Source organism: Ptiloglossa arizonensis, chromosome 6 (genome assembly GCF_051014685.1).
Source record: "Ptiloglossa arizonensis isolate GNS036 chromosome 6, iyPtiAriz1_principal, whole genome shotgun sequence".
NCBI classification, from domain to species: domain Eukaryota; kingdom Metazoa; phylum Arthropoda; class Insecta; order Hymenoptera; family Colletidae; genus Ptiloglossa; species Ptiloglossa arizonensis.
This window is the reverse complement of record NC_135053.1, coordinates 19,270,617-19,287,356: the sequence shown is the minus strand read 5'-3', so window position 1 is coordinate 19,287,356 and position 16,740 is coordinate 19,270,617. Positions and strand designations below refer to the sequence as shown.

General features: G+C 43.5%; 2 protein-coding genes across 3 annotated transcripts in view; one reads left to right on the top strand and one right to left on the bottom strand.

The window, feature by feature from the left end:
* Mrpl33 (mitochondrial ribosomal protein L33) overlaps positions 1–10,990 on the top strand; it is a 41,449-nt gene extending 30,459 nt beyond the window's left edge. Inside the window, exon 4 of the mRNA XM_076315362.1 lies at positions 10,837–10,990. The gene's annotated coding sequence lies outside the window, so the exon portion shown is untranslated. The remainder of the gene's footprint in view (positions 1–10,836) is intronic.
* Dmrt99b (doublesex-Mab related 99B) overlaps positions 1,819–16,740 on the bottom strand; it is a 38,325-nt gene continuing 23,403 nt past the window's right edge. The window contains exons 3-6 of one of the 2 annotated variants that reach the window (XM_076315352.1): positions 8,574–8,696; positions 6,915–7,189; positions 5,623–5,926; positions 1,819–4,135 (exon numbers count right to left, since the gene is read on the bottom strand). In XM_076315352.1, the coding sequence (XP_076171467.1) occupies positions 3,762–4,135; positions 5,623–5,926; positions 6,915–7,189; positions 8,574–8,696 (1,076 nt within the window). In that variant the 3' untranslated portion in view covers positions 1,819–3,761. The remainder of the gene's footprint in view (positions 4,136–5,622; positions 5,927–6,914; positions 7,190–8,573; positions 8,697–16,740) is intronic. The other variant, XM_076315353.1, reaches the window with a different exon arrangement.

Sequence of the window (16,740 nt, the reverse complement as noted above, 5' to 3'; positions counted from 1 at the left end):
CAAATCGTACCACCATCCCCCGGTACATTAAAATGCAATGACACGTAAATAATAATTCGTTCGTCGGATCGATAAACGCGTTGCAAAGATCGAATAAATCCGTTTGCAACTGCAAGCTCGCCGAGAAGAAGAGGGGGGCGGGGTTGTTCCCCTCGAACGGCAAGAATCAATGGATCCGTGTGGCCAAGGGGGTCGATAATTTTTGTGAGCCGAGATCGCAAATCGAGTGGTAAAATCGATTAGCCGCGTCGTCGGTGATCCATTCGCGGGAAGTCGACTGCTCGAAGGTTCCCCCCAGGGGGCCCTTTATCACGTCGAGCGTGAAACCGATCCAATTTTAAGGATTTCTGGCCGCTCTGGCGCCGTACGATCTTCCACGCTCGCGTACTGTATCCGACATTCGATACCACCGCTTGCTCCCTTGTCCTCGGTTCGGAAATAATTCCCAACCGACCGGAAAGTTGTCCGCGCAAGTACCCACGCGCCGGGAGCCGATCTCGTGTTTCTTCGGCTATCCCCGCTCCTCGGTCGCGCAGCGAGTCGGGTCTCTCGTCTCGACCGCAGCGCCATCTGGACACTATCCCCGAGTCCCGGCCGGCGGGACGTTGTGCGTAGGAGGGCCCGCGACTGGAAAATTCTGCACGACGATTTTCCTGCGTCGATGAATTAACCGGGGTCCCTTGACGGAGGGGGAGGGGCATTATTGTTCACGGCATCTGTTCGGAACGACGAGTACAAGGGACCCGTCGGGACAAGTGTCTCTTTTCGATCCTCGGGGAAGATCGAAAACAACCTTGGGAACCTTCGACTTGAATCGTTTGCTCGTGACAGGGGAAACCCTGTGATCGACTGTACGTACATAGTGGGCTAAATTAGCGGTAGGAACAGGGTCAGGGAATTTTCTATGGCTCGAAGTAAGACGAAAACGTGGAATAACAAAATTATATCCAGAGGCTTCGTTTTCGAGAAAAATGTGTTTCGAAGTTTACTTCACCGTGTATGGGGATCTTCTCGGGTCGAGGGAGGGGTTTATGGTGAAATTTGAAAGGGGGTGCTTGTTTTCGAGACAATTTTCGTGCTACTTACTGTTTCGCTGTCGAGACCGGTGGACCGCTACTTCCTGTACTGGTCGCTGTTGAGATTTGCTGCTTACTATATTTGCGACGATAGTCTCAGTGATATCTGTCCATGATTGTAGCGATATTGTTGTCGTTGCAAAGCGAAACTTAATAAAAATTTACTTTTACGTTGCAACATATGCGTGCGAATAAAATGCAGTTTAGAAAGTACGATATCTAGCTTAACTTTGGTTTTGGAGCAAAACCGTAAATAACAAAAGTTATTGCAAATTAATTTTGAAATCGATTTCATTCTACACAAATTTTCGATAGAATTAATAATTATCGAGATATCACCTAAATTTACTCTGTAGTAACTCAACGATAGCAAAATGCACTGGGAATGGAGAGTGAGTGAGATGGAGCAACAGCGAGTGAGCCTCGCATTACATGGGCGTCGATGTGTCGGAATAAAGTCGTGTTTGGACTCGTTTTTATCAGGAGAACATCAGGAACCTAGGGAACAGTGTCGTAGAATGAAAAATACAAAAATGTTTATTTTAATTGATGAATGAAATTCAACGTGACGTGCTCTCAGCGGAGATGATTCTTTTACTTGAATCCGGGGTAAGGATTATACTTTGAAGGGAATTACCGCGCGTTTCACGGTAAGTGGATGTATTTTACAATGCTGTGTATTAATTACGAAAAGGAATGTCAAGGTGAAGAGGACGAATATAGAATCCTTGGAGGCTGCGTATGGAGTATCAATATCTTATTTATTGTTCTTATATTCCGTCTATACATTTCTTCGGATAACATATGGTAACTACGAAGAACGACGCGTCCGGTCGCCCGCAAATCTAAACATCTTAGAGCCGTTATACTTACAGGCAAATACTTATGTATAATCGTCGTTATATGCACACATCCTGGAACGATCGCGGATCAACATTAGTGTTGCGTATTCGGAAACATTCTCTCTCTCTCTCTCTCTCTCTCTCTCTCTCTCTCTCTCTCTCTCTCTCTCTCTCTCTCTCTCTCTCTCTCTGTTTTTCTTTGTATAAGATGTTAAATCTATAACACACTCCGTGCGACAACTTTTCGATTAATACAATGGCGGGTTAGCTAAAGCGTATTTACAGATCCGTTTTCACCTTTATTCTGACGATACATTTTTGTTTACCTACACACATACTTCTTAATTATCGGTCGATTTATCTACACATGTATAAAGGTATATCGTTGCAGCGAGGCCGCCCTTTTCATCTTTCGTTTTTTTCCCTAGAAACGAAATACTTTTTTTTCTTTTTTTTTTGGCCTTTTAACATAGATACCTTTTGCCCGTTATCATCGAAACATCGGATCGGATGAAACGGATTGGTACGAAGTGTACTCTTCGAGGAAGTCTTCCGGTGCCTCTCATGCACCAAAACACACGGCAGGAAGTATCTAGGGAGAACCTAGATCTCCCTATCTATCTAATCCTCTGTTTCTTCATTTCTTGGGCTTCTTTGGCGCACTTTCCATCTCTCTCCGCCGCGAATAAGTACGTATAAGACGATTTCATCAGTACGCTTCTCTCCTTTCGGGTTAAATTAAGTTCTCTGTTCGCGAGTCGGACCTGTACCTCTGTACAGGATGTACGTTGAGTCTGGCCACTTTTTCGTCACGTGACCTTGTAGACCTTACGTCACGTGACCTCACGCGTTCATCGAGTCTCTTCTCTTCTTTCTTCCACTCTTCGTGATTGTTCAATGATTCGTACACGCGCAGAGTAGGGAGCTTCGTCGTTCAATGTCGGGCTACCAGTCTGCGCAACCAAAACCATCAAGCATCTAGGGTGAACTTAGAAGACCATTTTGTCACGATGGATTCTACAGCAATCTTACACTCAATTAAACCGACAGACCCAATGAAACGATTCAATCGTCGTGTAGGATGTCCTCAGGATCATGGTTCAAATCACGGTTCCTCGATTCTCACGGTTTTGGACATTGGTTCTTCAAGGTCTCTTCAACATCGTGTCAAATCCTGTATACTGTAAAGATTAAAGATAATTTCGAAGGTTCATCGTAGACTGGTGCATCGTCCGTGGAAGTCCCAAATCGAAACACCTCGACGACCTTGAATCGTCCTTCAGGGTCACCACTTCGCTAGAATTGCTCTCAGGAGATCATCATCGTTTCATGGTCGATTCCCCTACAAACTTAGGATGTCTGGAAATTATAGGACCATCTCCCACGACCTTGAATCGTCCTTCAGGGTCACAACTTCGCTAGAATTGCTCTCAGGAGATCATCATTGTTTCATGGTCGATTCCCCTACAAATCAAGGATCATCCGGCACAACCTACGTCGAGGTGTCCCCAACGTCATAGTCTTCGTCGTGATTACCCCTCGAGACCGTCGTTTTATCCATTTCCCCTGCGCGACCGTTTCCCACAACCTCGAACCGTTCTTCGGGGTCACCCGGCGGTCGCGGTTACTTCGAAACGTTCGTCCGTCTCCGTCGAGAACCCGCGGAGATCGAGGAGAGCTCACTTCGGGCAGCCTCGTATCGGACACCGTGACCGCGGCAATACCGCGAACGTTCGATCGTAGCCGCCACGCCATTGGCCCGATCGAAGTCCCTCCTCCCGTGCAGTCCGTCGTCCCACGGCTATTGCAGGTAAGACCAGGTGGCGGCCTGCGCGTCGTCAGGTCACTCGGAGTAGCTGGTCTTGTCACTGGCGTCGTCCGGACTGGTTTCCCGATAGGCGTCACCGGTCCCGTTCGCGTGCAGGCTCTGATTGGGCGGCTTGATCACCGTGGGCAGGTAACCGGTGCCCGCGTAAGGCGCAGCGAGGAACCTGTGTCTGGTCGAGGGGATCGGAGTGGTGCAGTACGCGGCACGGGTCGCGTAAGCGGCCGAAACGGAGGCGGACGCGGCAGACGCGGCGGCCGCCGACGCCAGCGCCCCGGCGAGCGGCGAGAACGCGGACTTCGGTTGAAGACTGTCCTCGCAGACCAACACCTCCATGGCGGATACCACGTCGCCTGCGACACAGACAGCTTGCTTTCTTTCTGACGGCGATACTGTCGGGAGTTTCGGTTCTCTCGGTCAACGTAACCCTTCTACTCGGGAGAGGGGGTGGAGGATAGAGGTGGGTGGTGGGGAGGATAGAGCGCTCGACGATCGCGCGACGATCGGCGACCAATCGATGACTGGCTTCGTCGCAGGTTACCGGCGATCCCCAACGGCGGTACGCGACGCTCACGCTAAACGGAGAGAGTGCGGCAATGTTGCGAAATACAATGGATCGTTGCGTCGCGAGTCGCGAGTCGAAGCTCGTGTGAACGACGAAGAAGTATACAAGAAGTTCGAGCTATTGTAGATTGTTTCTTCGCGTAAAGTTCTTCCAATACGATCAACGTATCAATGGTCGATACTATGCGAACGTCTACTTGGAATTATTGCTTTTTTTTATATCACACCGGAGGGGAGCGTTCTCTGCGCGTTGAATTCGACGTGAGCGTCCCTTGACCGCCGGTAGGGGAACCGCGCATTACGCTGCTGGAGCGTACAGTAAGTCCTGGATTTGCATGGTTAATTCGATCTGATTGTTTGCACATAATTTGAATTGCGCGAACACGATGTATGCGAGTACGGGTAAAATTTTATTGGAAGTAAAGATAATGAATAAAACCAACGTTTTTGTACCCGATTTATTCGATTAAATGGTTAAATACTCGTTGAAAATATTTCCCCGTAGCGACCAATCCTGCATATTTTACCGTGAGTCTATTTATATAGACCAATGACAAATGTAGGAATTGCAAAGAAAATTAACTATAGTATTTTAAGAATTTTCATTTCAAACATCGATTATACATTGTCGAGTATACCCTAATAGAAGATTATCGGCGTAAATCCGAATAACTCTAGATATGCATTCTTGCTTACTGTAGGGTCAGTGTACAACTACACGCATGTATACAAAGTGTGTATCCTCGCACTCGAGGACTTACTGTACAGGCTAAGGCAGCGATTCTTCATCGTGTCCAGTTCACGGCACAGTTCAGAATGAAAATTCTTAATCGTTATCGAAATTCGTTAAATCGCTTAAATGGTACATAACCTCGTCAAGGGCACGTGTACGTACGTTCAGTTTTTACTCCCTCTACTTCAAAAAATACCATTATACAGTTTGCAATAAAAAAAAAAGAAAAGAAAGGGATCGGAAACACGTACATGAAAAGAACACCTCTATCGGTATCCATTCGATCCCGTTCCGTCTCAATCCGTGCCCTGAACCTATCCCTCGGGATCTCAAGAATTTTTGGTCCCCCTCGACACGATCTTAAACCGTGCCGCGATCCTTTTTTCCCCCCTCCACGAAAGGGTTGACGCCGTACCACGGGGGTTAGAATTGAAACTCGAGAACGACTCGGGTACGGTACGTCGTGGCAACGTTCGTTCCCGAATCGACCACCGCGATCTCAAAAGGGACTGGCGGCTCCCGGGGTATATCGAGTTCTGCTCGCGAATAAAAGACTGCGGATATCGGATTGCTGGGTCCTACCTTTGCACCGGTGCAGCAGAGCCTCCACGTCCGCGCGACGCCTTCCCGGAAACACTCGCAGCAGAACGTCCACCGGGGACCGTTGTTGCTGCTGTTGCTGTTGCTGTTGTTGCTGCTGTAACTGCAGACCGCAGCTCTGCTGGATGTTCTGCATCTGCATTTGCATCTGCATCTGGATCTCGCGCGGCTCGGGCATGTGGTGGTGGTGTTGGTGCTGGTAGAGGGCCGGTGAGCAGTAGAGGGAGCTGGCCGCTGGCCCGTACAGTGGCGCGTAGGGGGGGAAGTGGACCGCCGTTGCAGCAGCCTAAAACGGAAGAAAGGACTTCCATCTTTCCCGGAACGACTATCACCCTGCACAGTGCCGTCGTTAGAGATCTCGGCGCCCGATATCTCCATTTCGATACAATTGAACAATTTTTAGGGGTTACACTCGCTACGGTGTGCAATGTACATCCGTGGGAAGAAGACCAGCGAATGTTTATGTATTTGTATTATACCGAGATGTGTCGTAAAATATCCTGAAAATATAATATAAGTACTGTATAGTATAAAGTATTATCCGTCGGTGAAAAAAAGGCTGATGTTTATATTCCCCATAATGTGGGAAATGTTTATATCCCCACGTTAGTTCACCAGCTTCTCTACCATTACCCTTCTCGACCAATAGGGAGCTAGTAGATTGTAAACTAAAGTGAGGATGGAAGTACACTCGCCTTTTTATAGCGAACGGACAGTACATTGAAAATCTTTTTCAAGAAACTGTATTTTACGACGCATCTCGATTCTGTACACTCGAAAACGGTTACAATTGCTTCTACGAAGAAATTTACTTGGAATTCCGTAGTATACTATCCGAAAACACTTTCCGTTCACCAGAGACACCTATCTACAGGTACGATCTAAATTCTACTTGTAGAGATTACAATTCTCGAGAAGTTCAGGTACAATCGCACCGATACCATTGAACGCTACCGAACAATTCTAACCGACAACTTAGTTCTAAGGTATCTTCGCCTCGACAGGTGGTTCAGAACATTGTAATCTTCGAAGTAGTCCCCTCGAATTCCAGTATCGGGACGAATGAAAGGATAATCATTTAATTTCCAATCGCAACGATTCGATCCGATCGAACGATCCGACTCTCGTGTCTCGAAGGATGCGTCCTTCGTCTTCGTTACCATCGACCGTACTCGCGATCTATTCGTCCGGTTGTCTTCGATTCGTTGTACTCAACCATCGAAACAACGGAGGGTGAACGGAGAAACTTCTCGAGGGACACCTCCTCAACTCACCGCCAGCGAAGGTAGCGGTGGACTCGGTCTAGGTTGCACAAGGTCCACCGGTTGGAGGGTCTGTTGCGTGTGCTGTGGGCTTCCGCTTTTACGGAGGCTGAGATTCTCCGGTGCCGGTGTGTCCTCTCTTTGCGGCGTCAGCGCTGGCGTCAATGGCGGCGTGTGCGTCGGACTCTGAGAACCCGGCTCGGGACTTCCTTCCTCGGAATCGTTCAGACTACTGGATCGTTTTCTCGGTGTCTCGTTTCCTGTCAATCCGATCGACGTCGACACTCCTGTTACACAAACGGTGCAATATTTATTTATCAGCCATCGTATCGCGAAGTACACTGTTCCGGTACCTTTGGTCGCGGCGAAGGGGGCAGTTACGTTCCCTTGAGAAGTTTTTTTATTCGGGGTACCGAATCCAGAGGTCGAAGAACGACATTGAAGCGATTCTTACTTTCGTACTTTCAATGAGTATTTTTTTTAAACAATTGAAAGTCGACATCTTGAGATATTTGAGATTTCGAATACCCAGGTTGTTTTCTCTACTTTTGTATCGAGCAATTAAATTTCATGTGGTAACACACTTGTAACCGGCACCTGGTACACATCCCCGTTATCATCGTTATTTGATTGTCATAAAAATTCCTAGCACAGTTATGGGGGTACCCTTGTTAGATACAGGGTATACAATATGGCGGCGGTTTTACGCGTTGCGCAGAGTAAAAACGAACGTTGTAAATATACTTCGTGTAAAACGAACGTTGTAAATATACTTCGTGTAAAACGAACGTTGTAAATATACTTCGTGTAAAACGAACGTTGTAAATATACTTCGTGTAAAACGAGCATTGTAAATATACTTCGTGTAAAACGAACGTTGTAAATATACCGTGTACCACGAGAGAAAATGTTTGCCGATTTATGTTCCAGAGGATTTTCTTTCCAATTTGAAAATATTCCTCAAATACTCCCTAAAATGGTCTTCCGTGACTCTAGCACTATGACGCGAGTCTGTGCTAACTTCTGGACACCTAAACACAGCTTCTCTACATTGTCTGCTTTGAACGTGTCGGATTTTTTTCCAATTTAAAAATATTCTTAAAATATGCTCCAAAAAGGTCTTCCGTGACTCTAGCTCTGTGACACGAGTCTGTGCTAACTTCTGGACACCTAAACACAGCTCCTCTACATTATCTGCTTTGAATGTGTTGGATTTTTTTCTAATTTAAAAATATTCATAAAATATGCTCCAAAATGGTCTTCCGTGACTCTAGCCCTGTGACACGAGTCTGCGCTAACTTTTGGATACCTAAACACGGCTCCTCTACATTGTCTGCTTTGAACGTGTCGGATTCTTTCCAATTTAAAAATATTCTTAAAATATGCTCCAAAAAGATCTTCCGTGACTCTAGCTCTGTGACGCGAGTCTGTGCTAACTTTTGGACACCTAAACACAACTCCTCTACATTGTCTGCTTCGAACGTGTCGAATTTTTTTCCAGTTTAAAAATATTCCTAGAATATGCTCCAAAATGATCTTCCGTGACTCTAGCTTTATGCTAACTTCTGGACACCTAGATACGGCCCCTCTACATCGTCCGCTTTGAACGTCCGTCGTATGTGATTGCAGTTTAACGTCGTGGGTTACCTTAAGAGAAAGAAAAAGTCTCACCCATTGGACGGTCAGCAAGAAGTTCTCCGCCGGAGTCGGAGTCACGGTCGTCTTCGTTACCGGTGTCGCTCGTGGAAAGCATTGTTCCCGTAGTGCTCTCAGAGATTCTCGACCTCTTTGTGCCTGGAACAAAACGGGGCGTATCGTTCGCTTGAAAAAGAGAAAGAGAGAGAGAGAGAGAGAGAAAAAAAAAAGAAAGAAAGAAAGAAAGAATGAAAGAAAAAAAAAAGAACGAAAAAAAAGCACGCGTTAATACACACAATACCTATGAAATTCTCCAGCGAGCAAACACTTTGTATTGTTCTACGACGCATGCCGAATTGACTCTTACGGATCCTCGACACCCTTGAAAAAACGTTGTGCATCTTTTATTGCCGGGGACCGCCTGGTATTTACCGCTGCGCATGGGGCCCGCTGAAGCACCGTGCCTCTCCGTTGGACAGTTCGCGGGATCGGTACAAAGCGTGTGACGATTTCGTTACTATGAACGCATTCTTGTTCGTTTATCGAGGGAAGATAGCCATTTTGTTATAAAAATCGACTTATTTCGTTCCAAAGTCTACGCAACGTCCAAAAGTAAAAACAAAATTCCGAACAGAGAGTATTTTTGCGTATCGTTAAAAAATCGGAACAATTTATTCGTAAGTTCACTTCTCTGGACGTGATTTCATTATCTCCTTGGTACGAGCCGGATAATCATTCAAAATATCACCAAACACGTGTCCGAATCATTCGTACATATAATATTAATATTATACAATTAACGAGAGTCAGAATGTTGGATCATTTTCTTCCTACGCGAAGAAGAAAAAATCCGTAGAAAAATTCACTGTTCGAAGAATCTATCATCGAGAGTGTTCGAGAAAAAAGTACACAACCCTCTTCCTCTAATCACGTTTTCCCCTAGGCGGCTTTCGTTTACAATTCGAGAACCGTTTCGCCTCGAATTCCACAGTAACTTCCTTGGAAAGGATTTTGAAAACGATTCTGGACTACGTCCACCCCCTCTCGGTAAACGGGGGGTTCGATCGCCCGAAGAAGAACCAACAACCCTGTACCTGGGTTCTCGAGGTTGTTAGAAATAATTGCGAGAGACCACGTACACATAGACCGCGGTCGCCACCCCGTCGCTGAGAGCAATATACCAGGGTTTCGAGAGTGCCGTTATAACGTGCTGAGGCGTATGCGCGTGCACGGCCATTGAGCCCTCGCCAATGCGTGAAAGAATCCCCGAGCCAGCCTCCGCAAGGGGTGGGGTGCGTCGACCGCTGAAGAAAGTCTGCTCCGGCTGACCGCTCGTTAAAAAGTTTAACCGGCCGTTTATTAACGGAAGAGAGCGAGAAACTCGATGTAGGGCGAGGAAATGTAGCCTTCCACCCTACCACGTCCTTCATCCGCCCCCTCTAGCCCCGTGCCCCTTCCTGTTCGCGGGTCGAGTCTTGACGCGCACGCTTCCGATAACAAGGTTTGCTTCGAGTGCCTCTACAACCGTCGTGGTCGGAGGTTTTGGTTCGCCTCGTCGCAAGCAACTATATAACAAGTGTCTCGCTGTTTAAGTTAATTGCCATTGCTTGCTTGCTTGCTTGCTCGCTTGTCTCGTTCGCGTTGTTCCTTTCCTCGTCGATTTCGATTTAAGGAGGATAGCGTCTGAGAAACGTGATAACTCGCTCGCTTTAATTTAAGTATATCGAATGTCGAAACTGTCGCCTAGCGAGCCGCGATGGTATTCCAGGAATCGCCTCGAGACCCTCGACGGAGGACGGAGAGTAAACACGGCGAAAGTTTAGCGAGACAGAAATAGTGCGCGGAGTGGGGGGGATGGCAGATCTCGGGTGTTGCAAACGACACCGAATCGCGATACAATGAACCATCCGATTACGAAAGTTACAATACTTTACGTTCTCGCTTTATATTCGTAATATTGGTGTCTGTGGATCGGTGAGATTCTTCCGGTCGAAATGAGTCCAAACACGATGTAACTCGAACGAATGTTGTTTCTAATGAATGTAAATATTTCAGATAGCGACAATAACGTAAGAAGATGAGTAATGGTAAAACTTCACCGATTCGGACCGTGTTTGAACTCATTTTCATCGGGAGAATCTCGTCGATTCGTTCGCATTATTGTTATAAAGATAAAGTGCATGTGTCAAGATTTAGATACTCGTGATGTGTTTCTTCCAAGTGCTTCGTCGGCGCTGCTCGGTGGACTATTTCCTCCTCGCTTGCTCTTGCTATATCTGTGCACTGTCTTTGTTTACAGGATCGGTTACGCTCAACTTAAGGCACCGAGTAGCAGGGGAATGGTAGAGACGGGTCACTGAAATTCAGGCGAGACAATTCTATTGAAATTCAAGCGAGCATTACTGTATTGTACAGCGTGGTCCACTGAGATTTGCTGGCTAAATTACTCGAAAACTGTTCGTTGTGTGGAAAAATATTTTAAATAAAAATTGAAGGTTATAAAGCGAAGCGCACACTGCTATTGTTAATTTTTTCATTTTGCTCTTTCATCGAAATGGAAATTGAATTTTTCAATCGCAATGCATAAAATTTGACTTTGCTATTGAAAAGTGTTTGAAAAATAGTACAAAAATACACATAAGTGTACACAGGCCCGAGAAGTAATATTGTACTATCCAATGGTTTTTCTGTGTCTTACAATAGACGGATTAAAATTTTCAATATTGGTTAAATTTATACCTTCCTCGAATTAACATCATATTTAACTTCTTGCAAAACGTTGCCAGCTAAAACTCGCTTTTAAAGCATTCAAGTTGTTCCACCAGCGATGAGGCACTTTAAATAAGACACTAAGAAATGAAAATGTACGCGTTGCGCAACTTGGCTTTGTTTAGAGAGCAATTTAAGCCGCGCGTCTTCTTCGAAAGTTAATTACAGTCGCGGCTGCGTGAAATGTTTTTTTAAAACCTCACGATTTCAACGATCCTCGTACCACCAGTGGTTTAAGAATATTTGAAGTCTCGCTACATGCTTCGCCTCCTTAATACTCCTAACAATGAGTATAATTATCATTTCAAGGCAAAGTCACTCCAAGAATTTTTGTTACATTGTAAGCTTCATTTTACCTGTTACAGTCGTTTATTCATATTTTCATCGTGCACTTTTTTTCAACATTTCTAACAAAATCTTACCATCCACTATTAACAACTTTCTACATTTCATTACATTGCAAAAATATTTTCAACGGATTTATAATACTTTCAAATAATATAGATAGTACCTTTTATTCACTAAAATATGATATTTGAATACAGAAATTGTTTATAGTGCAAATAAACCTTCGCTCGAATACTGGTATATTTATTTATAATCGGATTATTAACCCGATTTGAAAGTAAAGAGTATTCGTCTCGTTCGATACGCGAAAAAATAGAAAATCTTCAGAATTATCGAATTGCTCGGAAAGTCGTTTCGTTTTTTTTTTTTTTTTTTGGTGAAAACGAAACACGATTTATTTACAACGTATAAACATTTTATCAAATTGTACATTCTCCGTTTTGGAAAACGAAACGAGTTTTCGAGCAACCCAATATTTCGTCGTGGGTGCGTCGATAATAGTTTTCCGGTTCCAATATTTTTCTCACAGATTCTCGGTAACGAGGCACGGGTAACGACCGCTGTGGAGAAAATAAACGAGCCGAATCGCGGTTTTCCGTTTCACTTGAACCCAATCGTCCCCGCAGAAATACAAGTTTCGAGCGGGCCGGTAACGACGACGAAGAAACTTAAAGAGCACCGTGACTGACCGCATTAAAGTCTCCGGGTCTCTCCAGTGTGCCAATGTCGTCTATATACAAGCACATTGACGTACACCGGAACTTCGACCATACTTGCTCACTCGAGGTACAATTTAAACCGACTTTGACAGTGGAGCTAATTATTCGAACGTTCGAGGCACAACTTGATCCCACTCTGACATTAAAGAAAAGGGGGGTGGTAATATGGCTGCCCGGTTTCATATTACTTCTTAACGAGGGTCATTTTATACATGAAATTTGGAAGTTTATATTTGAAAATATACAAAACGAAGCGAACTCGCAGATATCGATTTTTGCGCAACTTGTACCAAATATATCCTAACAGTTCTTTAACTTTCTTCTTAACTTCATGTACAACTCGCAAATACATATTCAAAAGCTTTCGTTTTACGCGTCAAGTCATTTATGCTTACCGCTAGAGACAACGATGCTCCACCCAGTGCAAACACGTTTCTTTATTTGCGTAGCCAATAGACAAAGTAACCGATCCCATTCGCTTAGGTATCTTCGTTATAAATACGAGAATCACGAAGGGGCCTCAACATCGTTTTCTTTCTACAACGAAACTGTCCATTCGATGCCAACGTGTTGAAAATTATCGCTCCGTACGATGAAAAACGACGCGAGCGGACGAGGGACGCGGTTAACGAGGCAGAAACCACGACAATTAGCGAGGCACTGTCCGCGTGTCTGCTTGTCCTCCGGCGAGGGAGGATTTACTCGTCGAAAATTAACCTACGGCGATTAGGGGCTTAGGAGATCCTCCAAAGAGTCCAGAAAAGTTTCTCGAACACTCTCCTGAGAACCCAGAATTGGTCTGTCGACCAATTTCGAGAAGCAGGTGTAAACGGTGTAAAAAATGTCCGTGGAATAATTTTCACGATGCGCGCGATTAAATAAGCGAACGAAAGAAAGAAAAGAAAGAAAAAAAAAAGAGAGAAAAATAATCAATCGTTTTGAATTCGCGAGAATACCCACTCGAACAGCGAGACACTTGTTTGTTTTTAATTGTTTAACTCACAAAGCATCCAAAATCGATTATTCCCTGTCGTATCGGTGAAAGAATTATTTATACTGCGCCTGAGCACAGCGCCCGAATAATCGCCCGATTCCTCGTTTGGATCACTTGTCGCGAATTTATTTAAAAATTTCTCAATTGTTTGCATCGAGGCAGCTTCGGTGCAGAAACGATTCCGATGCAAGGATCGATTCGCGCGGGAACTTTTATTAACGGGGATCAACGGTCCTCGTGTGGTGGGGGGAAAGGAATGCAATATCGAGTCCACGGGTGTTAATGTAGCCGCTGGACGCCCGGAGAATTCCAAGAGGATCACCCTGTACGTGTGTCGGCGTCACAGACGATCCCCGGCAGCCGGCCGGATTATGAGACAGTTATTAAAATATCATTCTTCCCCGTGACCCTTCGTATCTCGACCCCGAAATCAACCCCGTTCGCTCGTACCCGCAAACAAGGGGTGGAGACGCGCGGTGCTCGCGCGACGTGGGTGGTGTCCCCGTGTGTATCCTTTGCACGGTCCTGGCGTAACGAAGTGCGTGTTTACCGCGTCCTTGAAGCGAGGAAGGGTGCCCGCCACCGCGTGCCTGCAACACCGGCGCACCGAGACCGCGCGCACCAAAGAAACGATTAAACGAAGGGTGGCTCGCGACTTCGATGAACTCCTCGCGGATGAGTACGAATTACCGAAGCGTTAAACGCGTTTACCGCGACGGTTTCGCGGGGAATAATTCTTTCGGGCCCTGGATGACCACCCGCCACGAGTGAGACGAAGAACTCTTTGATGACGAGTCACGGGTTGCGTTTCGCGTTACCGGGAAATTTCAAACGACCGTGATTATTTTAGAAATATTGATAGATATGTGAACAAAGTTTGCTAGATTAATTGTGTTACTTTTGAACGGAGAACTTGTCCAAATAGTCGTCCGATCGAGAAACTATCGAACATTGTGCGAATAAAATGGTCACTTCGATCTGGAGAATTTTAAACGACCGTGACTATTTTGTAAATATTGATTTAGAAAATTTATTAGACAATATTTTATAAATATTGATTTAAAAAAATTTGTTAGACAATATTCTATGAATATTGATTAAAAAAAATTTGCTAGACAATATTCTATGAATATTGATTTAAAAAAATTTACTAGACAATATTTTATAATAAATATTGATTAAAAAAAATTTACTAGACAATATTTTATAAATATTGATTCAAAAAAATTTACCGGACAATATTTTATAATAAATATTGATTAGAAAAAAATTAGTAGACAATAGTTTATAAATATTGACAAAAAGAAATTTACTAGACAATATTTTATAAATATTGATTAAAAAAAATTTATTAGACAATATTTTATAATAAATATTGACTAAAAAAAATTTACTAGGCAATATTTTATAAATATTGATTAGAAAAAATTTGCTAGACAATATTTTATAATAAATATTGATTAGAAAAAAATTAGTAGACAATATTTTATAAATATTGACAAAAAGAAATTTACTAGACAATATTTTATAAATATTGACAAAAAGAAATTTACTAGACAGTATTTTATAAATACTGATTAAAAAAATGTGCTAGACAATATTTTATAAATATTGATAGCAATACGAAGAAAAAGTGTACCAGCCGAATTACGTTACCGTATTCGGACGTAACATTCGCAAGCGATTCGCCAACCGGTACGGATTATCCGCGCGCGTTCTTTGTATCCGAAAAAGTTTCCTCTGATCAATAGGGGGTGGAGGAAAGGTGTGAAAACGGAGACCATTGTGATGGACCGTGCTCTGAAAAGCGACGACGCGACGCTGCACAAAAAGGGAACACAGTATCGCGAGCGTGGAATCTTTTTTCTTTTTTCTTTTTTTCTTCGGTTGTTCCCGTATCGGGGCGATGGTTGGTCTTGTATTTCGAGAAGGGTGCGTGCAATTTATTGTAATCTCTCTCTCTGTCTCACCCTCGCCTCTGTCGGGCACACACGACGAAATCTAACTTCTCCTCGGTGTCTATGGCGTAACGTATCCCTGCACCGGTGTACTCTGAGACGACCGAGGAAGTTAATAAAACTCGTTTCGACGTTCAGGAACCGGCTAGGCGCCCACCCCTTTGTAACGTTAGAGGATTTATTACGAATTCAGGGACGAATGGAATCCCTTGCTCGATATTGTGCACGGGAACACTCGAAGGAAGCTGAAAATGATCTGGTAAGTGTATATACACTTGGCCCTCTTACAGCACGGTCAATTTTTATAAAACGAAACCTAGATACCAGCCTGTTCGATAAGTTTTGTCGTTTTCTTCATTGGAAATAAAATTATTACGACACTTCAACTTTGAATTGTCGATATACATTTTCTAAAATGTAAATATATGAATTGTAAATAGACGAATGAGTCGTTGGATCTGCACGAAACTTGGCACGTGTTCATCAAACGGTAGCACCATCTTTATAAAAATAAAACGACGTAGATAATAGCTTCAGTTCTTATCGAACGACGACATTTATCGAACAATCTATTAGTCGTAATGGAAATTTTCGTTCATTGAACAAGCGTTGTGTGTGATTAATATTATTATGTACCCCCTGGTACAAGAGGGTTTCGTGACATAAATTAGGATTCGTAATTAATTTATTGATAATTACGACAAATATTATATACCAGAAATCGTTCTGGAATATTCTGTGTTTCATACTTAAAATGATCGGACGAAAATCGATGAGATTAACGGAAACTTTGATCGTTTTTTAAATTTTCAAATTTCGTCTCAACTGCACACTGTTTGAACATCGAACGAACGAAAAGTCTACTCGAGTTTAACTCGCTCAAATTAATATCTAATCAGTGTCACGCGCGATTCAAATTAATATTTCGAGTTATTAACATTCTCCGATGTTCTCCGCACAGTGTAACGAATCAAAATTCAATTTCTCGTTCAAATAATTTTATTTACACGCAATTGTTCCGTTAATCATAATTATGGTACAGTATACATTGCCGAAATTGAATTAAAATTCTATCAAATTTCCGTTTATTAAAATTCTATTAAAATTCTATTAAATTTCGTAGATTAAAATTCTATTAAATTTCATAGATTAAAATTCTATTAAATCCCATTTATTAAAATTCTATTAAATTTCATAGATCAAAATACGATGAAATTCGATTTCGTTTTCTCGTTGAAGGACAATTTTTATCGCGAATTTCTCAAGGTGAGAAATATCAAAATTTCGAAAGTCGATTTTACAATTTTTCAACGACACTGTGGAACGTGATCCACGCTTGTGTTACCACAACCGACACCGTGGCAGGAATCAAAATTCAAATTCTTGTTAAAATAATTTTATTCGTATGTAATCGC